Genomic DNA, 23928 nt, shown 5'->3' with positions numbered 1-23928 from the left:
GCACACTGCGCCGATGGTTTCAGTGATGTGTCAACCATCACCCCCAGATCCCTTTCAAGGTTACTCACCCCTAGCCGTGTTCCCCCCATTTTGTAGCTGAACATCGGGTTCCTTTTCCCTACATGCATGACTTTGCATTTCTCTACGTTAAAACTCATTTGCCACTTATTTGCCCAGTCTACCAGTCTCGTTAGGTCCCTTTGCAGGTTTTCACAGTCTTCCGTGTTCCTAACCCTGCTGTAGAGTTTGGTGTCATCAGCAAATTTGATAACCTCACATTTTGTCCCGGTCTCCAGATCGTCAATAAATATATTAAACAACAGAGGTCCCAGCACCGACCCCTGTGGAACTCCGCTCGTGACCCATTGCCAGTCTGAATATTGGCCCTTTACTCCAACCCTCTGTTTCCTGCCTGCCAACCAGTGTTTGATCCATCGGTAGATATCCCCTTGCACCCCGTGGTTCCACAGCTTTTTTAGTAGCCGTTCGTGAGGTACCTTGTCGAAGGCTTTTTGGAAGTCAAGGTAAATGATGTCTATGGATTCCCCCTTATCTATCTGGTTGTTTATTCCCTCGAAGAAGTACAGCAAGTTTGTGAGGCACGACCTTCCCTTGCAGAAGCCATGCTGGCTCGCCTTCAGTTGTCCATTTTTTTCTATGTGTTCGCAGATTGTGTCCTTTATCATTGCTTCCATCATCTTTCCCGGAACCGAGGTCAAGCTCACAGGCCTATAGTTTCCCGGGTCACCCCTTGATCCCTTCTTAAAGATGGGCGTGACATTTGCTATTTTCCAGTCCTCTGGGATCTCCCCAGTTTTTAGGGAGAGGTTACATATTTGGCAAAGTGTGTCTGCTATTTCGTTTCTCAGTTCTTTTAGTACCCTTGGGTGGATGCCGTCCGGGCCTGGTGATTTGTCGCTCTTCAGTCTGTCTATCTGTCTGAGGACATCCTCTTTGCTTACCTCTAGTTGTACCAGCTTTTCGTCGTGTTCCCCGTTTATAATCACCTCGGGTTCTGGGATATTGGATGTGTCCTCTCTGGTGAAGACCGACGAGAAGAATTTGTTTAACCTGTCAGCTATCTCTCTTTCCTCCTTTATCGCTCCTTTCCTGTCTCCGTCGTCCAGTGGTCCCACTTCCTCTCTGGCTGGTTGTTTCCCTTTGACATACCTGAAGAAGGGTTTGAAGTTTCTTGCTTCTCCTGCCAGTCTTTCCTCATCTCCGTTATCTCCAAGATAGAGATAACGAGAGGGCACTCTCTAAAGTTAAAAGGGGATAGATTCCATACAAACGTAAGGAAATTTCATGGTAGAAAACTGGAATGCTCTTCCAGAGGCTGTTATAGGGGAAAACACTCTCCAGGGATTTAAGACAAAGTTAGACAGGTACGGCTAGACTCAGTTAGGCACTGGTCTTTGACTTAAGGGCCACAGCAGGAGCGAACTGCTGGGCACGATGGACCACTGGACTGACCCAGCAGACACAATTCTTATGCCTTTAATAGCAGAAAACTCAAAAAAGGGTCTAATGCTACACATTTTCCATAATGTGTAATAACCTTTATGTACCACAGCACTTATCTGTTTTTTCATGGGCAGATGCTGATCCAAAAGGACTCCCAATATTTTAATTGATGGTTGGATTGTATATAATGTAGAATTTATACTAATCGATGGCTCGTGAATGATCCTATGTGGCAACACGCCAAAAAACTTTATCTTATCAGGGTTAAGCTTGAGTTTGAAATCCTGCATACAAGAGTTCATCAATTTCAACACTAACTCAATTTTATGAGAAATATGGGATAGAACTGTACCATAAGGTATAACAATTGTAATATCGTCAGATCATTACCAACCAAAAAACAACAAGGACAAAGGAATCCCAGCCGACAGATGCTGGTTAAAATTCACTGCATTTAGCACACAAGAGATCTCAAACTGGTTGAAGAGAATTTCTAGAAAGCACTGCTACTTGGATATATATCCAGCTAGCCTGCTAACTCATGCCCCCCTAACTTTCTGCTATGGCTGTCAGACCTAACAAAAAGATGTTTAGAAAATGGACTCTTATCACAAAACAATATTAACCATAGCGTTGACACCCATACATAAAGCCACAAACCTTGACCTGATCAAAGTAGAAAACTTCAGGCCGATAGCAGGGATTTTATGGCTTTTAAAATTACTAGAATTCTGTGTAAGCACTAGCTAACTTCATAGACCAAACAGATGGATTTCACAAAATGCAATATGGCTTCAGATCAAGGCACAGCACCGAATCCCTGTTACTCGAACTAATATCCAAAATAAGAAATCAACTCAGCAGAGGCATTTGATATCTCTGCAACATTTGATGAAGTAGATCAGTGTTCAACCTTTTGACACCTATGGACCGGCAGAAATAAAATAATTATTTTGTGGACCAGCACCGGTCCACGGACTGGCAGTTGAAGAACACTGGGCTAAGTCGTGCCCATCTCCACCCAATCTCCGCCCCAGACCTTGCCCCCATAATAGTACTAATTGTAACACCATTTTTTCCATCCATTTTTCATATATACACACATACAATATAATTGTATTAACAACACATAATGGTTAACCACAAAATTAAAATACACAAAGCACACTGTATGCTTTTCAACATTCATTCATACCAGAAAACAGCCCCATGCAAATGTAGGACCAAAAACTAAAAGTACTAATATTCACAAACAAACCCTAAGATGCAAGCCTCTGCAAGCAGTACAACCCCCAGAGAAAAACAAACAAATGCATTTCTTCCCGAACAGATAGTTAGGACAGACAATAAGGGCAGATGTAAAATCCTATATAATAAAAGCTTACCGGCGCATGTGCTGTTAAAACAGCGTGAACCCTGTCGCTGTGGTGTGTGATCCGTGGCCGTGTTCCATTTTAGAACCCGGCGGCAGGGAACATTCTAGCCACTCTCCTCCTCCCGCCCTCACTCACCAATTGCTGCTGCGAGGAAGCGCAGGCAAGCTCTCTCCCTGACAGGGAGAAGGAAAGGGGGCTGCTTTGGGGGGAGGGGTGTGCTTGGGGCAAACAGCTTTGCTCTGGGGGGAAGACAGAAGGGGCCATGGAGAGACAGGGAGAGGGAAAGGTGGCTGCTTTGGGGGGAGGGGTGGCTTGGGGCAAATAGCTTTGCTCTGGGGGGGGGGGGGAGACAGAAGAGGGCCATGAAGAGACAGTTAAGGAGAGGGAAAGGGGGCTGATTTGGGGGAAATTGTGTGCTGGGGCAGACAGCTTTGCTCGGGATGGGGGGAAGACAAAAGGACACAGACAGCGGCCAAGGAGAGAGAGATAAAGAAACACAGAAAGACAGACATCTATTCTAGCACCTGTTAATGTAATGGGCTTAAAGATTAGTCACTGAATAAAAAAATAAAAGCATTTCTCCTACCGTTATTGTCTCTCTCCCTCCAAGTGCTTTTCCTTCTGGCTTGCCCCCCGGTGTTATCTTCAGGCCGGTCCAATATGCAATCAATGCAGGGTCTTTGGGCCGACTCCCTGAGTGCTGCAATGCACAAAGCTGTGGGAAAAGCGCGTCCCACGCCTCATCTGGAAGCCTTCCCTCTGACGTTGCGATGTTGAGAGAAGGCTTCCGGGTCAGGCACAGGCAGGAGCCTTTTCCCATGGCTTTGTGTACTACAGCACTCAGGGAGCTGGCCCAAAGACGCCGCACTGATTGCACCGAGGACTGGCGGCTACAGAACAATCTCTTGGGCTCGATGGAAGTGCGGCCCCGTAGACTGGCAGAAAATTTCTGTGGACCGGCGGTTGAAGAACACTGAAGTAGATCACTCTCTCTTACTCCTCAAATTAAATGTCCTAGGGGTACAAGGCATGTGCTACAATGGTTTACGTAGTTCTTAATAAATAGAACATATGAAATCTGGAAGGAAGACAAAAGATCCCAACCATGGAAGGCCAACTGTGGTGTCCCACAAGCCTCACCAATATCACCTGTGCTATTCAACATCTTTCTAAAAGCATTGGGAAATAACCTTCTTTCAATCAAGCTCACATCTTCTCTTATGTAGATATCATCTTCATTCTCTGTACAGCCAAAGAGTCCCTTCACTAGCACCCTAAGTTACCTGAAAACCACTATTGATGACCTAAGTACACAGACGATGAATAACTTCCTCAAACTAAACAAATCAAAAACAAAAATATTATGATTTGGAGATTATAATTCACTACCGAGCACAGAACTCCACAGGTGAGTGGCTAAAGATAGAAAATTCCTCCAATCTACAACATACAAATCATCCATATAAGGCTTACAAAATCCAGAGTGAGACCTTGTAACTGGGACTGCTAGCTGGTCCTCCTGGACTCTGCAGCACCCATGTGACTGCATTTGGCCAAACCACCTTTGGAGGGGGTCTGGAAAGGGTCTTTCCCCCTGGGAACGCACCTCCTGCAGATCCTCAAAGGAGGCTGAGCCCATGGCACACACCCCTCCCCCATGTGTTCCATCATATGGGGACATGGAAGCTTCTCAGTAGGCCATCCAGAGGAAACCTGGCATGATACAGGGGTAAGAAAGCCTGAGGAGTCCATCCCTGTCAATTTTAAACAAAATTGAGAGTTTTTGTGGCAGATGGAGGCTTCAGAAAAAAATGGCCTATGGAGTCTTCCTTGAAAGTCACAAAATGGAGGGAAAGGAGTTTTAGAGGTGAAGGACCTAGGCTCTTGCTGCAGAAACCTTCAAAATTGAGTTTTGGAGACACCTCCCCCCCAATTTTCCCCATAGATTTTAACAGACTTACTCACTGTGCATGTCAGCTGGAACAAACAGAGAAGGATTCTGCCTCACAGATTTGCTGGACGAACCTGGTCTTCTGGCTGTCAGTTGGATTGAGTTCAGATTTAGCCTCAATTCCTGAAAAACCTCACCATGAAGGGGGGGAGGGCCACACAGCCAAACCAGGAAGAGCCAAACAGTCTGCGTTCAAGCTCCTGAGTAAATCCCTAAGCTCAAAAAAATATAAAAACAAGCTAGCTAGCTAATTGTCCCCAAAGGTTGATCCTGCTAGCAGAAGACCTCTGCCAAACGGGTCTGCGGCTTCTCCCAGGCAGAGGTCCCAACAACTAGGAACTTCTGGGCATTGGAGCCTCCAAATGAACACTGAAAAAAATACTCCAAAATAATAAAACTGCAGATCAAATCAGAAGCACTTCTGAGCAACTTGCTTGCAGAAAACAAATAGCGAAGGGGAGCAGGAGCAGCTCCTTGGGAAGGAGGTGGAGTTGACAACAAGACTGACAGTTTTCTGCAAGCAACTTGCCAGTTAAGATACAGAACTCTTATCGTTTCAGGACCACTATACACATTGCACTAGAACATCTTATTACTATTGTATAGTGGAGGTGTGAAATTTGCTACCTTCAGATATTGGTTTATTTCTTATGCAGTTTTTCATAAAAAGTGAAATATTGACTTTTTCATGAATTATTAGGGGCTGAGATTTGACACCATTTTGATGTTATAAATTTTTGAATGAAATTTAATCATTTTAAACTTGCTTGAGATATGATTGGATTCGAAGCAATGTCAACTGGGAATCATTGAGGCTTACATAAGATTAATAAGGTTAACAACACAGACATTATGAATCATTATGAAAACAAATCACTAACACAACATATTTAACATATTTATAAAAGATCTGGAAATCGGGGTGATATGTGAGGTGATTAAATTTGCAGATGACACAAAACTATTGCAGGAAACCTTGGGGAACTGGAATGCTGGGCATCCAAATGATAGATGAAATTTAATGTGGACAAATGCAAAGTGATGCACATTGGGAAGAGTAATCCAAATCATAGTTCCTACTGTTAGGGTCCACCTTATTAGTCAGAACCCCCAAAAAAGATCTAGGTGTCATTGTAGACAGTATGCTGAAATCTTTAGCCCAGTGTACAGCAGCCTAAAAAGCAAACAGAATGCTAGGAAATATTAGGAAAAGGATGGCGAATAAGACCAAGATTATTATAATGCCTCTGTATCGCTACATGGTGCAACCTCACCTTGAATACTATGTTCAGTTCTGGTTGTTGTATCTCAAAAGTGATATAGCGGAATTAGAAAAGGTTAAAAAAGTGGTGACTGAAATTATAAAAGAGATGGAGCTTCTCTCATATGAGGAAAGGCTAAAAAATGTTAAGAGCTCTTCAGTAAGTAAAAGAGATGGCTGAGAGAGGATGTGGCTGAGGTCCTTAAAATCCTGAGTGGTGTAGAATGGAAAAAGTGAATCAAATTTTTTTTGTTGTTCAAAAATTTTTATTGGTATATATTAACAAAATACAAAAAAGAATATAAACAGCATCAATTTTTTATTCTTAAAAAAAAATGTACAAGACACTCAATGAAATTACACTGAACTACTTTTAAAACAATTAGGAAGAAAAATATTTGCACTCAAATAATACAGACATGGAGAGGAGGCCACTGCTTGCCCTCGAATTGGAAGCATGGAATGTTGCTGCTATTTGTATTTCTACCACTTGTGACCTGGATTGGCCACTGTTGGAAGCAGGATACTAGGCTCGATGGACCACTGGTCTGACCCAGATTAGTCTCTGGGGATAAAGCAAGCTACACTTCCCCCTCCGTATTCGTGGTGGTTAGGAGCAGAGACGGCCCGCAAATATTAAAAAACCGCAAATAATATTCGGGCCAGTTCTGCCCCTAACCACCACTTCCCCTGGCTATTTTAAGCCTTGAAAGCACCCCCCTCTTAAGCCTTACCTGGTGGTCTAGCGGGTTTTCAGGCAAGAGCGATCTTCCCATGCTCCTGCCCCGTGCTGATCGTTCCCAGGAAATGGCTCGAGAGACTACGGGAGCTCAAGGCAGCCATTTCCTGTGAGCGATCTGCATGGATCAGGAATGTGGGAAGATTGCTCCTGCCCTGAAAACCCACTAAACCAGAGGTGCCCAATACGTCGATCGCGATCGACCAGTAGATCGGGAAGGCAACATGAGTCGATCGCGGAGCCCATCCCGTGATAGATTAGTGTCGCCATCCCGATCTACCGGCCGATCAGCCTTCCTCTCCTGGACGTCAAAGGGGACGCCGCCGGGCATCCAGTTTAGTCTGTTTTTTGTCGTTTGGAGGGGGTGGCAGCGGCAGCAGCCTGAAAAAGAAATCATCCTGGCTGGGGTCGGTGTCATGCTCCGGAGCTTCTACAGCCTTCCTATCTGGCCCTCTCCCTTCTACTTGCATCCGGCCACACCCCCTGCTCCGCGGCTCTCTTCGGCAACTCAGCAGCAGCGATCGACACAAGCTCCTGACGTCGGGGCCTACCCTCTGCAAGTCCCGCTTGTTTCAACTTCCTTTTACTACAAAAGTGGGACTCGCAGAGGGAAGGCCTCAATGTCGGCAGCCTGTCTTGATCACCGTTGCTGACGAGTTGCTGAAGAGGGCCGCAGGGCAGGGTGTGTGGCTGGATGCAGGTGGAAGGGAGAAGGCCAGATGCAGGACTCGTGGGTGAGGGAGGAGAACGAGAGAGAGAAAGAGAGAGGGGAGGGAAACAAAAGGAAATATTTCATACCGGGCTGGGCCGGAGTAGAGGGAGGGTGGAAAAATTCTGGCTATAAGAAAAGGGTGGAAAGCTGAAAATAGAGATAGTGACACAAAGAAGAGAAAGGGTAAGCAGGACCTACTGAATAAGGATAGAGATACAGAGGGGACATGAAGAGGAGGTAAAATAGAGACATAGAAGTTATGCTGAAAAAGGGGGGGGGGGATAAAGACATTGAAAGGGCAAATGGTGAACATGGGGTAAAGACAAGGACAGAGACAAATGAAGATTCTGAAAAAGTGGTGAGATAGGGATATAGATGAGATGGACACAAAGAAGGGTGATGCTGGAAAATAGGTGGAATGGTAATTCTGACAGACACATAAGGGAAATGCTGGATCAAGGAGAGATGGGGCTCAGGCTGGATGGAATGGGGAGAAATGCCTAGTTGGCCCAGAACTTCCTCTACTACGTCAGAATTGACATTGGGGAGCGGAATGCTGGTCAGCACAATGCTTCTGCAGGGAGAGCTTGGGGCTGTTCCCCGATGGTGGCGGCGGCAAACAGAGTGGCTTGGGGGGAGGGGAGGGAGAAAGAAAGAAAGGGGGCAGGCAGGGAGACAGAAAGAAGGGGGAACAGGGAGACGGAAAGAAAGGGAGGCAAGGAAACAGAAAGAAAAAGTTGGGGGAGACAATGAGGTCTGGAGAAGAAGAAACATACAGGAGGCTGAAAGAAGGGAAGAAAGATTGGATGCACAGTCAGAAGAAGAAAGTGCAACCAGAGACTCATGAAATCACCAAACAACAAAGGTAGGAAAAATGATTTTATTTTTAATTTAGTGATCAAAATGTGTCCGTTTTGAGAATTTATATCTGCTGTCTATATTTTGCACTATGGCTCACTTTTACTAAACCACAATAGCGTTTTATAGCGCAGGGAGCCTATGAGCATTGAGAGCAGCGCGGGGCATTCAGCGCAACTCCCTGTGCTAAAAACTGCTATCGCGGTTTAGTAAAAAGGGAAGGGGTATATTTGTCTATTTTTGTATGGTTGTTACTGAGGTGACATTGCATAGAGTCTTCTGCTGTGACCTCTTTGAAAAAACCCCGGAATATGAATGATAATTAATATTTTCTCTGCCTTTCAGTATGCTTTGTGGTTTGTTTTTTTTAAAGTTTCATTATTGGTAGATCATTTTGACTTGGTCATTTTAAAAGTAGCTCGCAAGCCCAAAAAATGTGGGCACCCCTGCGCTAGACCATCAAGTAAGGCTTAAGGGGGGGCTTACAAGGCTTAAAATATCACGAAAAAGCATTTTTTGTTTTAAAATTGCGAATAATTGAATCCGTAGATACGGAAACTGCGAATCTGGAGGGGGAAGTGTATTAGAAAGTTTGTGCTGCAGGGAGGTCCTATGGGAGAGGCAGAACTGGGGAAAGAGGAGCTAAGTTTAGAGTGTGTGCCATGAGGGAAGGGATAAAACCAAGTGAATCACCAGTTGCTTTCTGGTCTCTCTGCAGAATTTTGCACAGAGACACAGGAGTAAAATGTTCTCTTTGTTGGCACTAGATGACATCATCTATCTGTGAGTCTGTGTGTAGACAAAATAAGCAGCATTAATAATTTTTTCTCTCACACCTTTACTTTTCTCCTTCATAAGAACATAAGAATAGCCTTACTGGGTCAGATCAATGGTCCATCAAGCCCAGTAGCCCATTCTCACAGTGGCCAATCCAGGTCACTAGTTCCTGGACAAAACCCAAGGAGTAGAAACATTCCATGCTACCGATCCAGGGCAAGCTGTGGCTTCCCCCATGTTTCTTTCTGAATAACAGACTATGGACTTTTCCTCCAGGAAACTGTCCAGACCTTTCTTAAAACCAGATACACTATCCACCCCTACCACAACCTCTGGCAATGCATTCCAGAGCTTAAATATTCTATGAATGAAAAAAAACAGTTCCTCCTGTTGGTTTTAAAAGTATTTCCCTGTAACTTCATCAAGTGTTACCTAGTCTTTGTAATTTTTGACAGAGTGAAAAATCAATCCACTTATACCCATTCTACTCCACTCAGGATTTTGTAGACTTCAATCATATCTCCACTCAGCTGTCTCTTTTCCAAGCTGAAGATCCCTAACCTTTTTAGTCTTTCCTTATACAAGAGGAGTTCCATCCCCATCATCATCTTGCTCACTCTTCTTTGAACCTTTTCTAGTGCCGCTATATCTTTCTTGAGATAAGGAGACCAGAATTGAACGTAATACTCCAGATGAGGTTGCACCAAATGTTCATGTATAGCCAAACAAAATTCAAATTTCATTGGAATTCTTTATGGATGGAAGATACTACTAAAACATGAGATTTCTATTAAAGAATGCTGAAATACTTACTTCTGCATTATCCTGTTTACCAAAATACATATCTGAAGAAATGGCTTTTGCATTGCCAAACTTCTTTTGAGCATCATCAGTAGTTGCGAGTTCATATTCATGTTTACGACGAGCAGCAGGTCTGAAATTATAAAAGGACTAGCATGAACACTATGAGACTAGGACTTAGGAAGGGTTTATTTTCTGAATGAAAGTCTATGCATACAAAATTATATACACAGCTCCTGCAAGTCTTGGGTAGCTGACAAAAAGAGATTATGTCCTTACCTTGATAATATTTTTTTCAGTAGACATGTGGGTTATCTCCCAATGGCCGTGTGCCAAATGCAGAAGGAATCCACTCCAGATTTTTTCTGTGACTCTCCTCTACTTCATTGGGAGCTCTAGCACCACCTGCAGTTAGCACTCAAGCACCAAGAGCTCCAACACAGAATGTGAAGTAGGGTTACCAATGGGAACATTCCCAAGAAGCAAATGCTCTGCTTAAAAAGCATTTGTTATGTCGTTTCCCTCGACCCTGAAGAAAGTTTTCTAGTGTGAAACATGCATGTCAGGAGAGGTGAAGACCAGACTTTATCACTATAAGCTAAAGCTAAGTGATAGTCTGATTGTTTTAAGAAAAATTCAGTTAAAAACTTTGACAAAAATTAATAATAATAAAGGTTGGACCGACGAAGAGTAAAAACAATCGGTGGTTTATACCCTGATGGTGGTCTGAAGGTCCATACAATCTAGCTATAACTATGACATGAGTGTTTACTATAATTACTTTGAGAGTGTGCACCATAGTTGAAGAATATCTACTATATCATAGAGTGTTAGTCCTTAATGTGAAACTAACCAAGACAATCACAGTATATGATATACTGCTTAAAAAGGAACATTAGAACAACATACAGCCAACAGTCAACCACAGCATCAAAGGAGCTCAGGAAGTACCTCGGCATGCACTGTGAACATATTTACAGAATTCTGCAAGACCCAACAGGGCTGACTGGCATCCAAGAAACAAACTTAGAGAAGCATAAACCAAATGAGACAGTAGGCAGGCACAGGAAGGACAGGGCGGAATCTAGAATGTTTCACTTATCTACTGGAAAAGATATTATCAAGGTAAGGACATAATCTCTTTTTCCAGTGCAATAGGTGAAACATGTAGGACGTATAAAAGCAGTCCCAAAAATCTAGGGCGGGCTCACTGCACTGACCCTCAAGACTGAGGACCCAAAAGCAGATTCCTGTCTTGCAGCCACACCTACTCTGTAAAATCTGGCAAACGTGTGCAGAGTGAACCAAGTAGCTGCCCTACAAATCTCCTCAGGTGAGATCACCCTAGTCTCGGCCCATGAGGAGGCCATACCCCTAGTAGAATGTACCTTAACAGAAAGAAGAGACTGTTTACCACAAAGAAAGTAGGCTGACAAAATGGGACCCTTCAGACTGGACTTTGAGAGAAGAGGTTTGGAATAGCCCATAACCGAAGGCCTCGACCTACACAAAGATGCATCAGAACTGCATACCATGGACAGCGAGGCCTATCTGGAGTCATCAGAACGACCCTTCCCTGAAGAGTTGCAATTCAGCGAAGGACCCAACCTATCAAGGGCCAGGGAGGAAACACATACAGCAGAACTTCCTGCGGCCATAGCTGTACCAGAGGGTCTAGGTCCTCGTTTACAGGCTTGAATCTTCAACTGAAGAATTGGACGGCTTTCAAGCGCTTTGCTGCTGCTATTAGGTCAAAGTGAGACTGACCTCAGTGCTGCAAAATGGCTTGAAACACTGCCGAAGTCAACGCCCACTCGCCCGGATCCAAGGACTGTCTGTTAATGAAGACTGCTTGAACATTATTGACTTCCACCACATGCGCTGCTGAAAGGCCCTCAAGATGACGCTCTGCCCAGAGAAAGAGCTTCCTTAGCCAGAGAAGCACTCTTGCGTCCTCTCTGGTGAGTGACAAATGCCACCACTGTCATACTGTCGTGGAAGAATCAGACCACTGGGTCTTCCAGAGTCGTATGCAATTTCACCAGAGCCAAGTGAATAGCCCACAGCTCCAAGTGGTTGATTGACCATCGCCTTTGTATGGGACAATGGTTGCCATGGCATCTGTTGTCACAACCACCTCAGACGCAATCCGGAGTTGCATGCTACTTGAGAGGGACTATGGAAGGAGTCATCAATTCAAGCTGGCCCAGGCCTTCAGAGTCCAACGAAGAACTGCTTGCAACGCTGCCATCAGTGGAGCCCAGCATGAGAGCCACACATGCGGCAAAGGACACATAAACTGCCATGAACCTCAGGACCTGGAGATAGTCCCACACAGATGGAGCTGCTTTGCCCAGAAGGCAAGAATCTAACAGCACAGCTTCTGTCTGAATGCCTCTGGAAAATAAACTCAACCAACTGCTGTGTCGAACAAGACCCCTCGTTAGTCTAGGGACTGCATCAGGGTCAAAGTGCTTTTCCTGTAAAACATAATGCAACCCAGGCCTTCCAAGACCCGAATCACCTGATCCAACAAGGGGGCTCTTAGCAACCAATCGTCCAAGTATGGATGCACCTGCAGCACCATCTTCCTCAAGTGAACTGGCACGACCACAATTACTGCGGAGAAGGCCGTAGGCAAGCCAAAAGGCAGAGCCGAAAACTGGTAATGCATCTTGTGCTCCTGATAAAGGAGAATATGTAAATCTGTGAGAGGCAGAGAGGCAAAGAACTCGACCGGGGCCACTGCCGCTATGACAGACTGCACTGTCACCATGTGAAAGTGAAGTTCTTTGAGTGTTGCACTTACATGTGTCAAGATCCAGGAAAGGACTCCAGTCACCTGGAGTCTTCCTTTGGCTTGATAAAAAAACATGGAGTAGCTGCCCAGGCCTAAGACTTTGGGTGGCACCAGTTCCATGGCCTGAATAGCCAACAATTTTGGACAGTAGTTCCCACTTTGACCGCCTTGTCTGGGTACCCCACGAGAGAGTCCACAAACTAGTCTAGCTTGCAGCTGGACCAAATAATGTCCAGAATCCACCAGATGAGATGAAAGTCTGCCCCTGATATATAGAAATATCTCCCTCGGTCTGGCAGCTGTGTGCCTTTTTTGGATTTTTTTTCTGGGCAAAAGAATCCAAATGGGAGGCGGAAATCTGGAGTCCAAGAACCTCTGCTTGTAGCCCTGGGAAAATCTCTAAGACGTAGAACTTAAATATGGGTGGGAACACTTGGAACCACGAAATTTAGAGTGCCCCGAACCTCTAGAGGTTCTGGGTCTACTGACAGGCAGAGTCAGAGGGTGATGGTCCACTACAGAATTGATGAGATCATTCAAGCCCCTGCCAAAAAACAATTGCCCCTCAAAAGGAAGCCTTAGAGGTGGAACCACCGGCTCACTGTTTAATCAAAAGCATTCTGTGAGCAGATATCAAATACACTGACAGCCTACCCAGGACCCGCATAAGGTTATTCAGGGTATCAGCAACAATCCACTCCAGCCAAAAGAAGCTGAGGAGGGGGGGTTCTACAGCCTCACTCTCCAGAGAACCCAGTCTGGACAAACAAGCGCGTATGACAAAGGATGCTGCTGAAGCAGCTTTGACTACCAAAGCTGCTCCCTCAAAGAGGCTCCTAAAAAGCACATCCACACGGCGGTCCTGCCATGTCCTTGAGCACCTCACTACCCTCACTGGGAAGGGAGGTGCACTTAGTCACCTGCACAACCAGAGAATCTACTTTAGACTGACCAAGAAGTTGCCGGCACTCCTGCTGCATAGGGTAGAAATGGGACATAGCCCTTGCCTCTTTGAGAATGTGTTCCAGAGAATCCAATTGCTCTGAGATCAGAATGCACAGAACAGGATGCCAGGGAAAAGCAGAAGAATGAGCTCATACTCCGCAAAGAAGAAAGGAAAAGGTAGAAGGAGCTGGCTAAGTGACCAAATTCAACTCCTACAGTCTATAAATGAGATCAGGCAAGACAGCAGACTGAAACAAAGGAGAACCCTGGAATTATCCCCAGAATCTAAAGCCAGAGAAGGATCTGAAGATCTAGTATACTGTCCCCGAGTCCCCCGCCATGGGGAAGGAAAGACCTCGGAAAACAAAGGTCCTCAAGCCGATCATCCTCAGACGTATCATCCAGACCAGGGTCAGCAAACTCAGGAACAGTGGCAGACTGAGGACGTACCTAAAGAGGCAAAGCCTTTGAGACAAATTTGAGTTGGAGCGGGATTGCGTAGGGGAAGCATGGCTATTCAGAAACGTATTCCACAAATAGTCCATAAAGTCTGCAAAGGCCTTTGGACCCTGGGGCGTAAAATCACCCTGTGAAGATTTCACTTTGTGCTTCTTGGACTGCGGCAGGTCCGTAGCCTTGTGCACTGAACTTTCAGCCATGCCAAGCCCTGAAAATAAAGAAGGTCATCCCAAAGGACTAGCTGAGCGTTTGAACACCTGCTCAGTTAGAGGAGAGGCTAAGCTTTTGCTGTCACCACTCCCAGCTGCACAACAAGGATGCTCCTGTAGCTCTAAACTTGTGCATTTCTGGCAAGAATCCACAGTAGGAGGACCCAAGGACTCCATCCCAACAAGTTCTGAGGCAAAAATTGCATATTTGGGAGAGCAGGAATCTTTAAAAAAAAAGATTGCTAAAAATCCAAGATGGTTGCCAATCAGAAATTTGTGCCAAGGAAACAATTTTTTCCACACTTAGAAAAATACAAAAATGCCATTTTTAGGATTTTTCAGGTGAGGAACACAGGGGGAACATGCAGAAACCCTCAAAATAGCAAAATTTAGACCCCTCCCCCCCTCAGCCCTATTCACTGTGACCTGTGCTGAAAATGTGCTGTAGCCTGCCTCAGCTCTCTTATAGTAGCTGGAGTAGAAGAAATCACTGCCTCATGCTGAGAATGCCTCTGCAGTGTTAATCTTCGGGCTACCTATCAGACACGGTGCCTGACTGTACCTCCATTCCCGTAGACCAACGGACATGCTAAGGGACAAGTGGAGGTGAAAAGGCAGCCGTCACCCTGCGAGACACTGCTGAGCCTCCAAAGGATGCCTAACAGCCTGCACTCGAACCTCTGCTAAACCGAACGTGAGGAAAAAGCAGGAATGGCCCTGAGCTCCAAAGTCACAAATGCAGGCTGGCCAACAGGTTCCACCAGGGATCGGCCTGTTAGCTGCAGACCAGAATCTGCTTCTTCTCTACACAATACAGGTTTTTCAGTGTCATTGCAAATTCAGCAAGCTAATGCCTGTGGGATATCAGACCAACCCCTCGAGTGTAGTAACTCAGTGAGGTTTCAATTCCACATTCTTCCCAGTCTGACAAAAGCTGTATTTATATTTAATGCTTCTGATTTTATATGTTATACTCTCATTTTCTTATTTCATGATTTCAATAATTTATAAATACTTAAATACTTTACAAATAACTTAGCTTTACAATTTTTCAGTGATCCTCCCCTTTATCAATGCGTTTCGCATATCTTTATCAAGGTCGTGGAAACTAAAAATGAAAAGAAACTCGCAATTAGTTTACCTAACAGTATCGTTTGCACTACATTTAAAATCTAACAGCAGAAGTTAAACCTTACCTTAATTTAACTTACGGCCTCTTTTACAAAGCCGTGTTAGCGACTGCCGCAAGGCAACAGCCCTGAAGCCCTTTAAATCTCTATGGGCTTCGGGGCCGTTAGCACAGCGTAGCTGCTAGTGCGGCTTTGTAAAAGAGGGTCTTAGTCTTATCACATAGTGCCACCGGCATCCAAAGATGGCCACGGCTTTCCTACAAAGCACTGAAATGCAAAATCTCCCCTAACGTCACATCCAGGCAAAACCGGACCAGCTGATTAGATCAAAGCAATAGATGTTATACTATTATCTCTTATAATAAAACCCTAAGCAGCGCATGCACACTCCTGCCTGCATGTTCCGTATGTCCGTGGCAGGCAGGAGTGTGCATATGCGCTAGAAACCGAGCCCCAGCCACGCTGACCGGTTTCGGCCCCACGGGCCTCTCATGGAGTCCACCTTCCCACCCAGCATGGATGGCGGCAGTGCTAGTGATGCCAGGAATGGGCCAGTACCAGGGCGACTTGAGGCGTGCGTGGTGGATGTCACCATGTGCAGGCTGCGGTGCCTTGAAGCGGTTGGCAGCGGTGCAGGCAGCATCGGAGAGATGATCCTTCTGAGTCCTAGCTCCTTCAGCACGCAGGAGAAAGGCAGAAATCTCCACAAGATGACCTTTTGGAGTCCCAGCCCCTTTAGCACCCAGGAGAAAGCCAACAAACTCCAGATTCAACATATGTGTGAATGAATAGGGAAAGGGACTTTCTGTGTTTACAATTTAGGAACGGAAGTCAGATGCTGGACAGGGGGAGCAGGTAAGGGGTGTTGCTGGACAGGGAGAGCATGAAAGAGGTGCTGCTGGACAGAGGGGGGAGAAACAGGAAGGGAGGCCTACTGCTGGACAGGGGGAGCAGGGAAGAGGTGCTGATTGTCAGGGGGGGGAGGTAACTGGAAGGGAGGCCTATTGCTGGACAGGGGGAGCAGGGAAGAGGTGCTGCTAGACGGGGGGGGAGGGAATGTAAAAGGAAGGGAGAAGGGCTTTTGCTGGACAGGGGGAGCAGTGAAGGGGTAGGGGAGGTAAAAGGAAGGGAGAAGGGCTACTGAGACCGTCCGGGCAAAACCGGACCAGCTGATTGGATCAAAGCAATAGATGTTATACTATTATTAAAAAGTATAATTCACTAAGGGGCAGCACAAAAAACTATCCCAATTAGTCCAAAAGTTGAAATTTTTATAGAATAGCCAGTTAAAGGTCAACTTGGGCCATCTAGTTTGACGTTTCATTTAACCCTTCAGGAGCCATAGAACTCAAAGTGAACATTCATCTCAGTTCTTTTAAATTGAGACTGCGCTCAATATTGCCTCCCTACCACCCTACAGTAATAGTATCTAACACCCTCCATTTAAGGTCCTGCAATTTATGACCACATATTTTCCAGTGGCGGACTAACGGGAAGACTCATTCTGGTTATGTACACGAGATTTATGTTCAGTCAATCTTGTTTTTATAGAGCGCTTTGGACATGGACATTGGATCACATAAATTACATGATCTGAATTACAGTTAGTCTGACATCTAGAGGAATAGATTTCCCCCGTATTGGGGTGTATCCACGTTTCTCCTGATAAGGTGAAACGACACCATTGACACTATCCGCAGGGCAAATAACAACCTGTATATTTAAGTACAACATCACTCAAGATGCAATGGTTAATATATTCTCCAATTTTTTTCTTTCTCTTATAGGAAAATATAGGATGATCTTCTAACATTGGGTTAGCTAATTTGACAATGTGCCAATGTTTTGCAACTATTTGAGTGATATTATGGGTATATGGAGTATTGTTGGATGAATGCCACAGAGTCCATAGAACTATCATCCCATTGCTTGGCTTGTAATAGCCACTCTTGTTGGGTGTATTTTGCCCAGATATAAGCTTTTTTTTACCACATCACGAGGATAGCCTCTTTGGTAAAAACGGGTCTTCATTTTTTTTGCTTGTATACAGAATTTGTCCAAGAAGTGGCAGATCCTCCGAAGGTGAAGGAACTGACTAATGGGGATACTTTTTAAAAGTCCAATAGGATGGAAACTATGAAACCGAAGAAGGCTATTTCTGTCTGTCTTCTTTCGATGTATTGTTGTCAGCAGTTTGCCTTGATCTTTTATTATTTTGATGTCTAGAAATGTGATTATCTGATATTGAATGGTGGCTGTGAATTGCATATTAGTATCAATCCAATTTAGACACTCCACAAAATTATGTAATTTATCTTCGGTGAAAGACCAAATACAAAATGTCATCTAGGAATCTCTTCCAGATGACAACATGTTGAAATAATTCCATCGTATAAATATGTCCCTCCTCCATTGCAACCATGAATAGCGTGGCTAAAGACAGGGCTATGGATGCCCCCATGCAATCCCATGGCGTGTCTGGTAGAAGTTTTTATGAAACCAGAAATAACTTCTTGTGAGCACCAATGTAGCCATCTCCAACAACAGGGTGGTCGAAATTTGAGGTCGCACTGTCTGTTTACTAAATATTTTTTCAAGGAGAGTTAGAGCGCAGTCTCAATTTAAAAGAACTGAGATGGATGTTCACTTTGAGCTCTATGGCTTCTGAAGGGTTAAATAAAACATCAGACTGGATGGCCCAAGTTGACCTTTAATTAACTGGCTATTCTGTAAAAATTTCAACTTTTGGACTAACCGGGATAGTTTTTTGTGCTGCCCCTTAGTGAATTATACTTTTTAATAATAGTATAACATCTATTGCTTTGATCTAATCAGCTGGTCCAGTTTTGCCCAGATGTGACGTCAGGGGAGATTTTGCATTTCAGTGTGTTGTAGGAACGCTACGGCCATCTTTGGATGCCGGCAGCACTAAGTGATAAGACTAAGTTAGACTAAGGTCAGGGTTAACTTCTGCTGCTAGATTTTAAATGTAGTGTAAATGATACTGTTAGGTAAACTAATTGAGAGTTTCTTTTCATTTTTAGTTTCCCCTTGATAAAGATATGTGAAACGCGTTGGTAAAGGGGAGGATCACTGAAAAATTGAAAAGCTAAGTTATTTGTAAAGTATTTATAAATTATTGAAATCATGAAATAAGAAAATGAGAGTATAACATAAAATCAAAAGCATAAAGTATTAAATATAAATACAGCTTTTGCCAGACTGGGAAAAATGAGGATATGAAATCCCACTGAGTTACTACACTCGAGGGGTTGGTCTGATATCCCACGGGCATTAGCTTGCAGAATTTGCAACGACACTGAAAATCTTGTACTGTATTGTGTTGGATTTATTAAAATAACGGTCTTCTCTACACAGACAGAGCTGAAGAAATGCTCCGAGAACAAAGAAATCCTGAAAAGGGGATGAAACAGAATAAAATAAAAAAAAAGGAAGAGAACAGAAACACTCCTTCAAAAACTGCAGGAAGTGCTAGAGCTCCCAGTGAAGTAGAGGACGGTCACAAAAAATCCGGAGTGGATAACTTCTGCATATGGCGCATGACCATTGGGAGATAACCCACATGTCTAGAATGTATCACCTATTGCACTGGAATTAGAGTTATTTTTTTATTATCCAGCATCAAGTGTAATTCAATGGTGTTGATAAGAGATATGCATGTGAAATGGAAACAGATGCTGGTTTTCATCTGCACTTTTGCCAGTGCCACTCAAAATTCTCAGGAAATATTCAACTTTAGTTGAATTTAGCTCATACTTTTTCAGTGATAGATCAGGATGCTACATTCAAGTATGGTAGGTATTTCTCTAATCCCAGAGGACTTACATTTTATGTTTGTATCAGTGAGATTTGAACCCTGCCTTCTGTTGTTCACAGTCTGCTGCTCTAAACAATTTGCTACTCTCTATTAACTTGTGAGCCAGTGAGACAAACTGTGTGTGTTGTAATCATACTGCTCTCTTTTAGTTACAGGCTACAGGATTACTATCTAAAAATGCCCATAAACAACAGGCAAAAATCAAGGACCAGGATCCATACATTCTGTACCTCCAAAAAACACACACTCTCCGTCAATAAACTAGTGCTTGATTAACCATTGTTAATATTAGTGATTAATGTGCAAATAGTAATTATTAATGCTGACTGATGGCCTCTGCATTTGTCCTCTTCCCGAAAATACTCCTCCCAAAGAGTCTACCTCTGAGAGAAAACATATCACCTGAAGAGCTCCCCAACCCCAACAATCAAGAACATCCACTACCTCTCAAAGACTCTCCAAGCCTACCTTAACAATACCCTGGTGGTCTAGGATAAAATGGACAGGAATAATCCCCATTTACCCGTTTATTCCTGCCTGTGGAAGCTGCAGGTTCAGAACTGTGACCTGTGGCAGTAATCTCAGGGTACTACCACTAGGGTCCTGATCCCTAGCAGTAGTACCACAAAACTACTGCTACAGGTTACTGCTATGATTTTGAACCCAGAGCTGACAGCTGATTTCCTTTACCATTTTCCTCTCCAGCACCTCCTTTGGGAGGGCATTACAAGCATCCACCACCTTCTCCGTGAAAAAGAATTTCCTAACATTACCCCTAATTCTTCCTCCCAGCAACCTCAAATTATGTCCTCTAGTTTTATCATTTTCTCTTCTCTGGAATAGATTTGGTTCTACATTAATACCTTTCAAGTATTTAAATATCTGTATCATATCTCCCCAGTTGCTCCCTCCTCTAGAGTATACTACATGTTTAGGTCTTCCAATCTCTTCTCGTACTTCTTTTAGTTCAAACCCCTTACCATTTTCGTTGCCTTCCTCTGGACTGCTTCAAGTCTTTTTACATCCTTCGCCAGATACGGCCTCCAAAACAGAACACATTACTCCCAAGTGTGGCTTATCAATGACCTATATAGGAGCATCAACACCTCCCTTCATTTGCTGACTATTCCTCTTTCTATATAGCCTAGCCTCCTTCTAGCTACAGCCACCACTTTATCACACTGTTTAGATGCCTTTAGATCCTCAGACGCAATCACACCAAGGTCCCTCTCTCCATCTGTGCTTATCAGCCTCTCACCTCCCAGCACATACGGTTCACCTAGATTTCTACCCCCCAAATGCATCACTCTGCACTTTTTCGCATTGAATATTAGTTGCCAGATGTTAGACCATTCTTCTAATGTTTGCAGATCCTCCTTCATGTTTGCCACTTCCTACGGGGTATCCAATCTGTTACAAATCTTGGTATCATCCGCAAAAAGACTAATCTTACCTTCTAACCCTTTAGCAATGTCACTCACAAACATATTGAACAGAATCGGCCCCAGCACCAATCCTTGAGGCACTCCACTACTTACCTTTCCCTCCTCTGAGCAAATTCCATTAACCACCACCCTCTGGCGTCTGTCAGAGGAACCATGTCAAAGGCTTTACTGAAATATAAGTAAATTACATCTAGCGCACATCCTTGATCCAATTCTCTGGTCACCCAATCAAAGAATTCAATCAGATTCATTTGGCACGATTTACCTTTAGTAAACCCATGTTGCCGCAGATCTTGTAATCCATTAGATTCTAAGAATTTCACTATCCTTTCCTTCAGCAACGTTTCCATTATTTTTCCAATAATTGAAGTGAGGCTTACAGGCCTGTAGTTTCCTGCTTCATCTCTGCGACCACTTTTGTGAAGAGGGACCACATCCGCTCTTCTCTAGTCCCGCAGAACCTCTCCCGTCTCAAGATTTATTGAACCATTCTTTAAGAGGACCCACCAGAACCTCTCAGAACTCCCTCAATATCCTGGAATGGATCCCGTCTGGTCCAATACCTTTGTCCACCTTCAATTTTTCAAGTTGTTCATAAACACTTTCTTCTGTGAACAGTGTGGTATCCACTCAATCACGGTCCTTCTCCAGGTATTTCTTCTATTAGCACGTTTGCTTTTTTCTCATCACTCTCCACATAGTGGTTCATAACTTCTTTCAGTCTCGCAATTCCATTTTTTTGTCTTCCTCCTTTCACTAATATACTTGGAAAAATTTTGTCTCCCTTGTTTATATTTATATATTATTTTGTAAGCCACTATTACCTATTGCATTAATGGGATATTAAGTGATCAATAAACATAAAAACACATCCATGCCTGTAACCCTGCCTGTGCCCCACTAGAACGTCAGCTGGTGCTCCTTCCCTCCCTCCCAAGAGTAATGCCTGCAACCCTGCGTACGCCCAAACCCCCACCAGAACGTCAGTTATTGTTCCCTCCTTCTTTCCTTCTCAAGCATAAGTAACGCCTGCACCCTCACCCCAACCCACACTGGAATGTGAGCTAGTGCTCCCTCCCTTCCAAGTGAAACACAAGTGCCTGCAACCTTACCTATGCCTCACTAGAATGTCAGCTAGTGCTCCTTCCCTCCCTACCAAGTGAGAATTATATATCCCCAGACCTACCATGGTTTCCTGGTGGTCTAGCAGGTGATTTCCACTCACTCCTGCCCATTCTTCCTCCGCAATACAATTGGCCGTCGAGACTGCCAGCAGCAGTCTCATGAGGCTGCTGGGAGCCTCATGAGACTGCTGCTGGAAGTCCCTGATTCACATGGAAAGCTAATATCACCTTGGGGAGAAAGGAAGAAACCATTCGAAGCATCAACTTTTCCTTAAACATCATCAAGAAAGGTTCTGAATAGGAAAGCCCCTGCGGGCGACTCGAAACTTCGAGTTTCTTTAAGCAAGTCTGCTTGTGAGACGTCCGCATCCAGGCTCCGTCGATGATGTCACCCATATGTAAGAATACCTGCCTGCTTGTCCTGGGATAAAAAAAGAACTGTAGAGGGAGCTAAACAGCCCAGTGAAGTACTATAGAGGCAGAGTGGAAAATCTGGAGTGGATTCCTTTAGCACCATGTGGCTAAAAGGAAATAATCTACTGTCTATAAAGTCTCATCTAATGCACTGGAAATGGCTTTGTGGACCATGCGCGCCATTTTGAACTGAATTCTTTTCTTTATGGGCAGCCAGTGTAGTTCTCTTAAGGTGTGTGATTCTCTTGAATTTGCTCTGCTGATATAAATTAGTCTGGCAGCTGTATTTTGAAGTAGCTGCAATCTCCCACATTCTTTGTCAGTAATACCACAATATAAGAAATTGCAGTAGTCCAAATAAGGGAGCAAGAGACCTCTTATGTAATTGTCCTGAAGTTGTCCTGACTCATAAGAGATCTGATCGCTTTCAATTGCCTCAATCTGAAGAAAATTTCCTAACCAGTGAATTTATCTGGTCAGCGAAAGTAAGATCTAAGTCTATAACTACACCCAACAACTTTGATGCACTCTCAATTTTGAATTTCTCTCTGGTCACCAGTATCAATTTTATTTAAGGCAAAGAGTTGTAGTTTTGGAACCAGAGGAGCTTAGTCTTCAATTTATCGAGCTTGAAAAAGATCCTGTCTATACACTGAGATCCTCAACCGTCCTTACTATATACTGAGAGGAGGCCTCAAAGGTATCTTTAATTGGACATAGCAGAAAAATATCATCTGCATAGAAAAAAATGTGGACTTGTGGATATGAGAATTTCTTTCCTAATGCTTGGAGGTATATATTGAACAGGGATGGAGGTAGTGCTGAATTCTGCAATACACCACAAATGCCTTTCAGACCTGACACTTGTTGTTGCCCTTTCTTATTTGTATGTTCTGTTGGTCAGGAACTTTGCAAACCACTTCATTACTTCAAACTATAGACTTTTCCTCCAAGAACATGTCCAAACCTTTTTAAAAATCAGCTACGTTAACTGGTCTTACCACATCCTCTGACAATGCGTTCCAGAACTTAACTATTCTCTGAGTGAAAAAATATTTATTCCTATTGGTTTTAAAAAGTATCTCCCTGTAACTTCATTGAGTGCGCCCTAGTCCTTCTAATTTTTGATGGAGAAGAAAAAAAAAAAAAAATAGATCCACTTGTACCCATCCTTTAAAGGAAAAAGGATCTGAAAGAAGAAAATAAGAAGAGATACAAGCACTGGCAAGTTAGATGCAAAGCATTGATAAAGAAAGCTAAGAAAGAATATGAAGAGAAACTTGCCAAAGAGGCAAAAGCTCATAACAATTTCTCTAGGTACATCAGAAGCAGAAAACCAGTGAGGGAATCCGTGGAACTGTTGGATGATCAAGGAGTAAAAGTGGAACTCAGGGAGGATAAGGCCATAGCAGAGAGACTGAATGAATTCTTTGCTTCGGTCTTTATGGAAGAAAATGTAAGAGATCTACTAGAACTGGAAGTGGTATTCAAGGGTGGTGATGCAGAGGAACTGAAAGAAATCTCTGTGAATCTGGAAGATGTACTAAGCCAAATCGATAAGTCACCTGGTAAACATCCCAGGGTACAAAAGGAACTCAAACATGAAATTGCTGACCTGCTATTAG

At 43.9% G+C, this 23928-nt stretch overlaps 1 protein-coding gene across 3 annotated transcripts in view; it reads right to left on the bottom strand.

Annotated features, from left to right (window-relative positions):
* ARFGAP3 (ADP ribosylation factor GTPase activating protein 3) overlaps positions 1-23928 on the bottom strand; it is a 325192-nt gene that overhangs the window by 65238 nt on the left and 236026 nt on the right. For 2 of the 3 annotated variants that reach the window (XM_033953136.1, XM_033953137.1), the window contains one exon: positions 9952-10072. In XM_033953136.1, the coding sequence (XP_033809027.1) occupies positions 9952-10072 (121 nt within the window). The other variant, XM_033953138.1, reaches the window with a different exon arrangement.

The sequence above is a fragment of the Geotrypetes seraphini genome, chromosome 7 (assembly GCF_902459505.1).
Source record: "Geotrypetes seraphini chromosome 7, aGeoSer1.1, whole genome shotgun sequence".
NCBI lineage: Eukaryota > Metazoa > Chordata > Amphibia > Gymnophiona > Dermophiidae > Geotrypetes > Geotrypetes seraphini.
The sequence above is the reverse complement of the archived record's forward strand: the minus strand, read 5'-3'. Positions and strand labels throughout refer to the sequence as shown.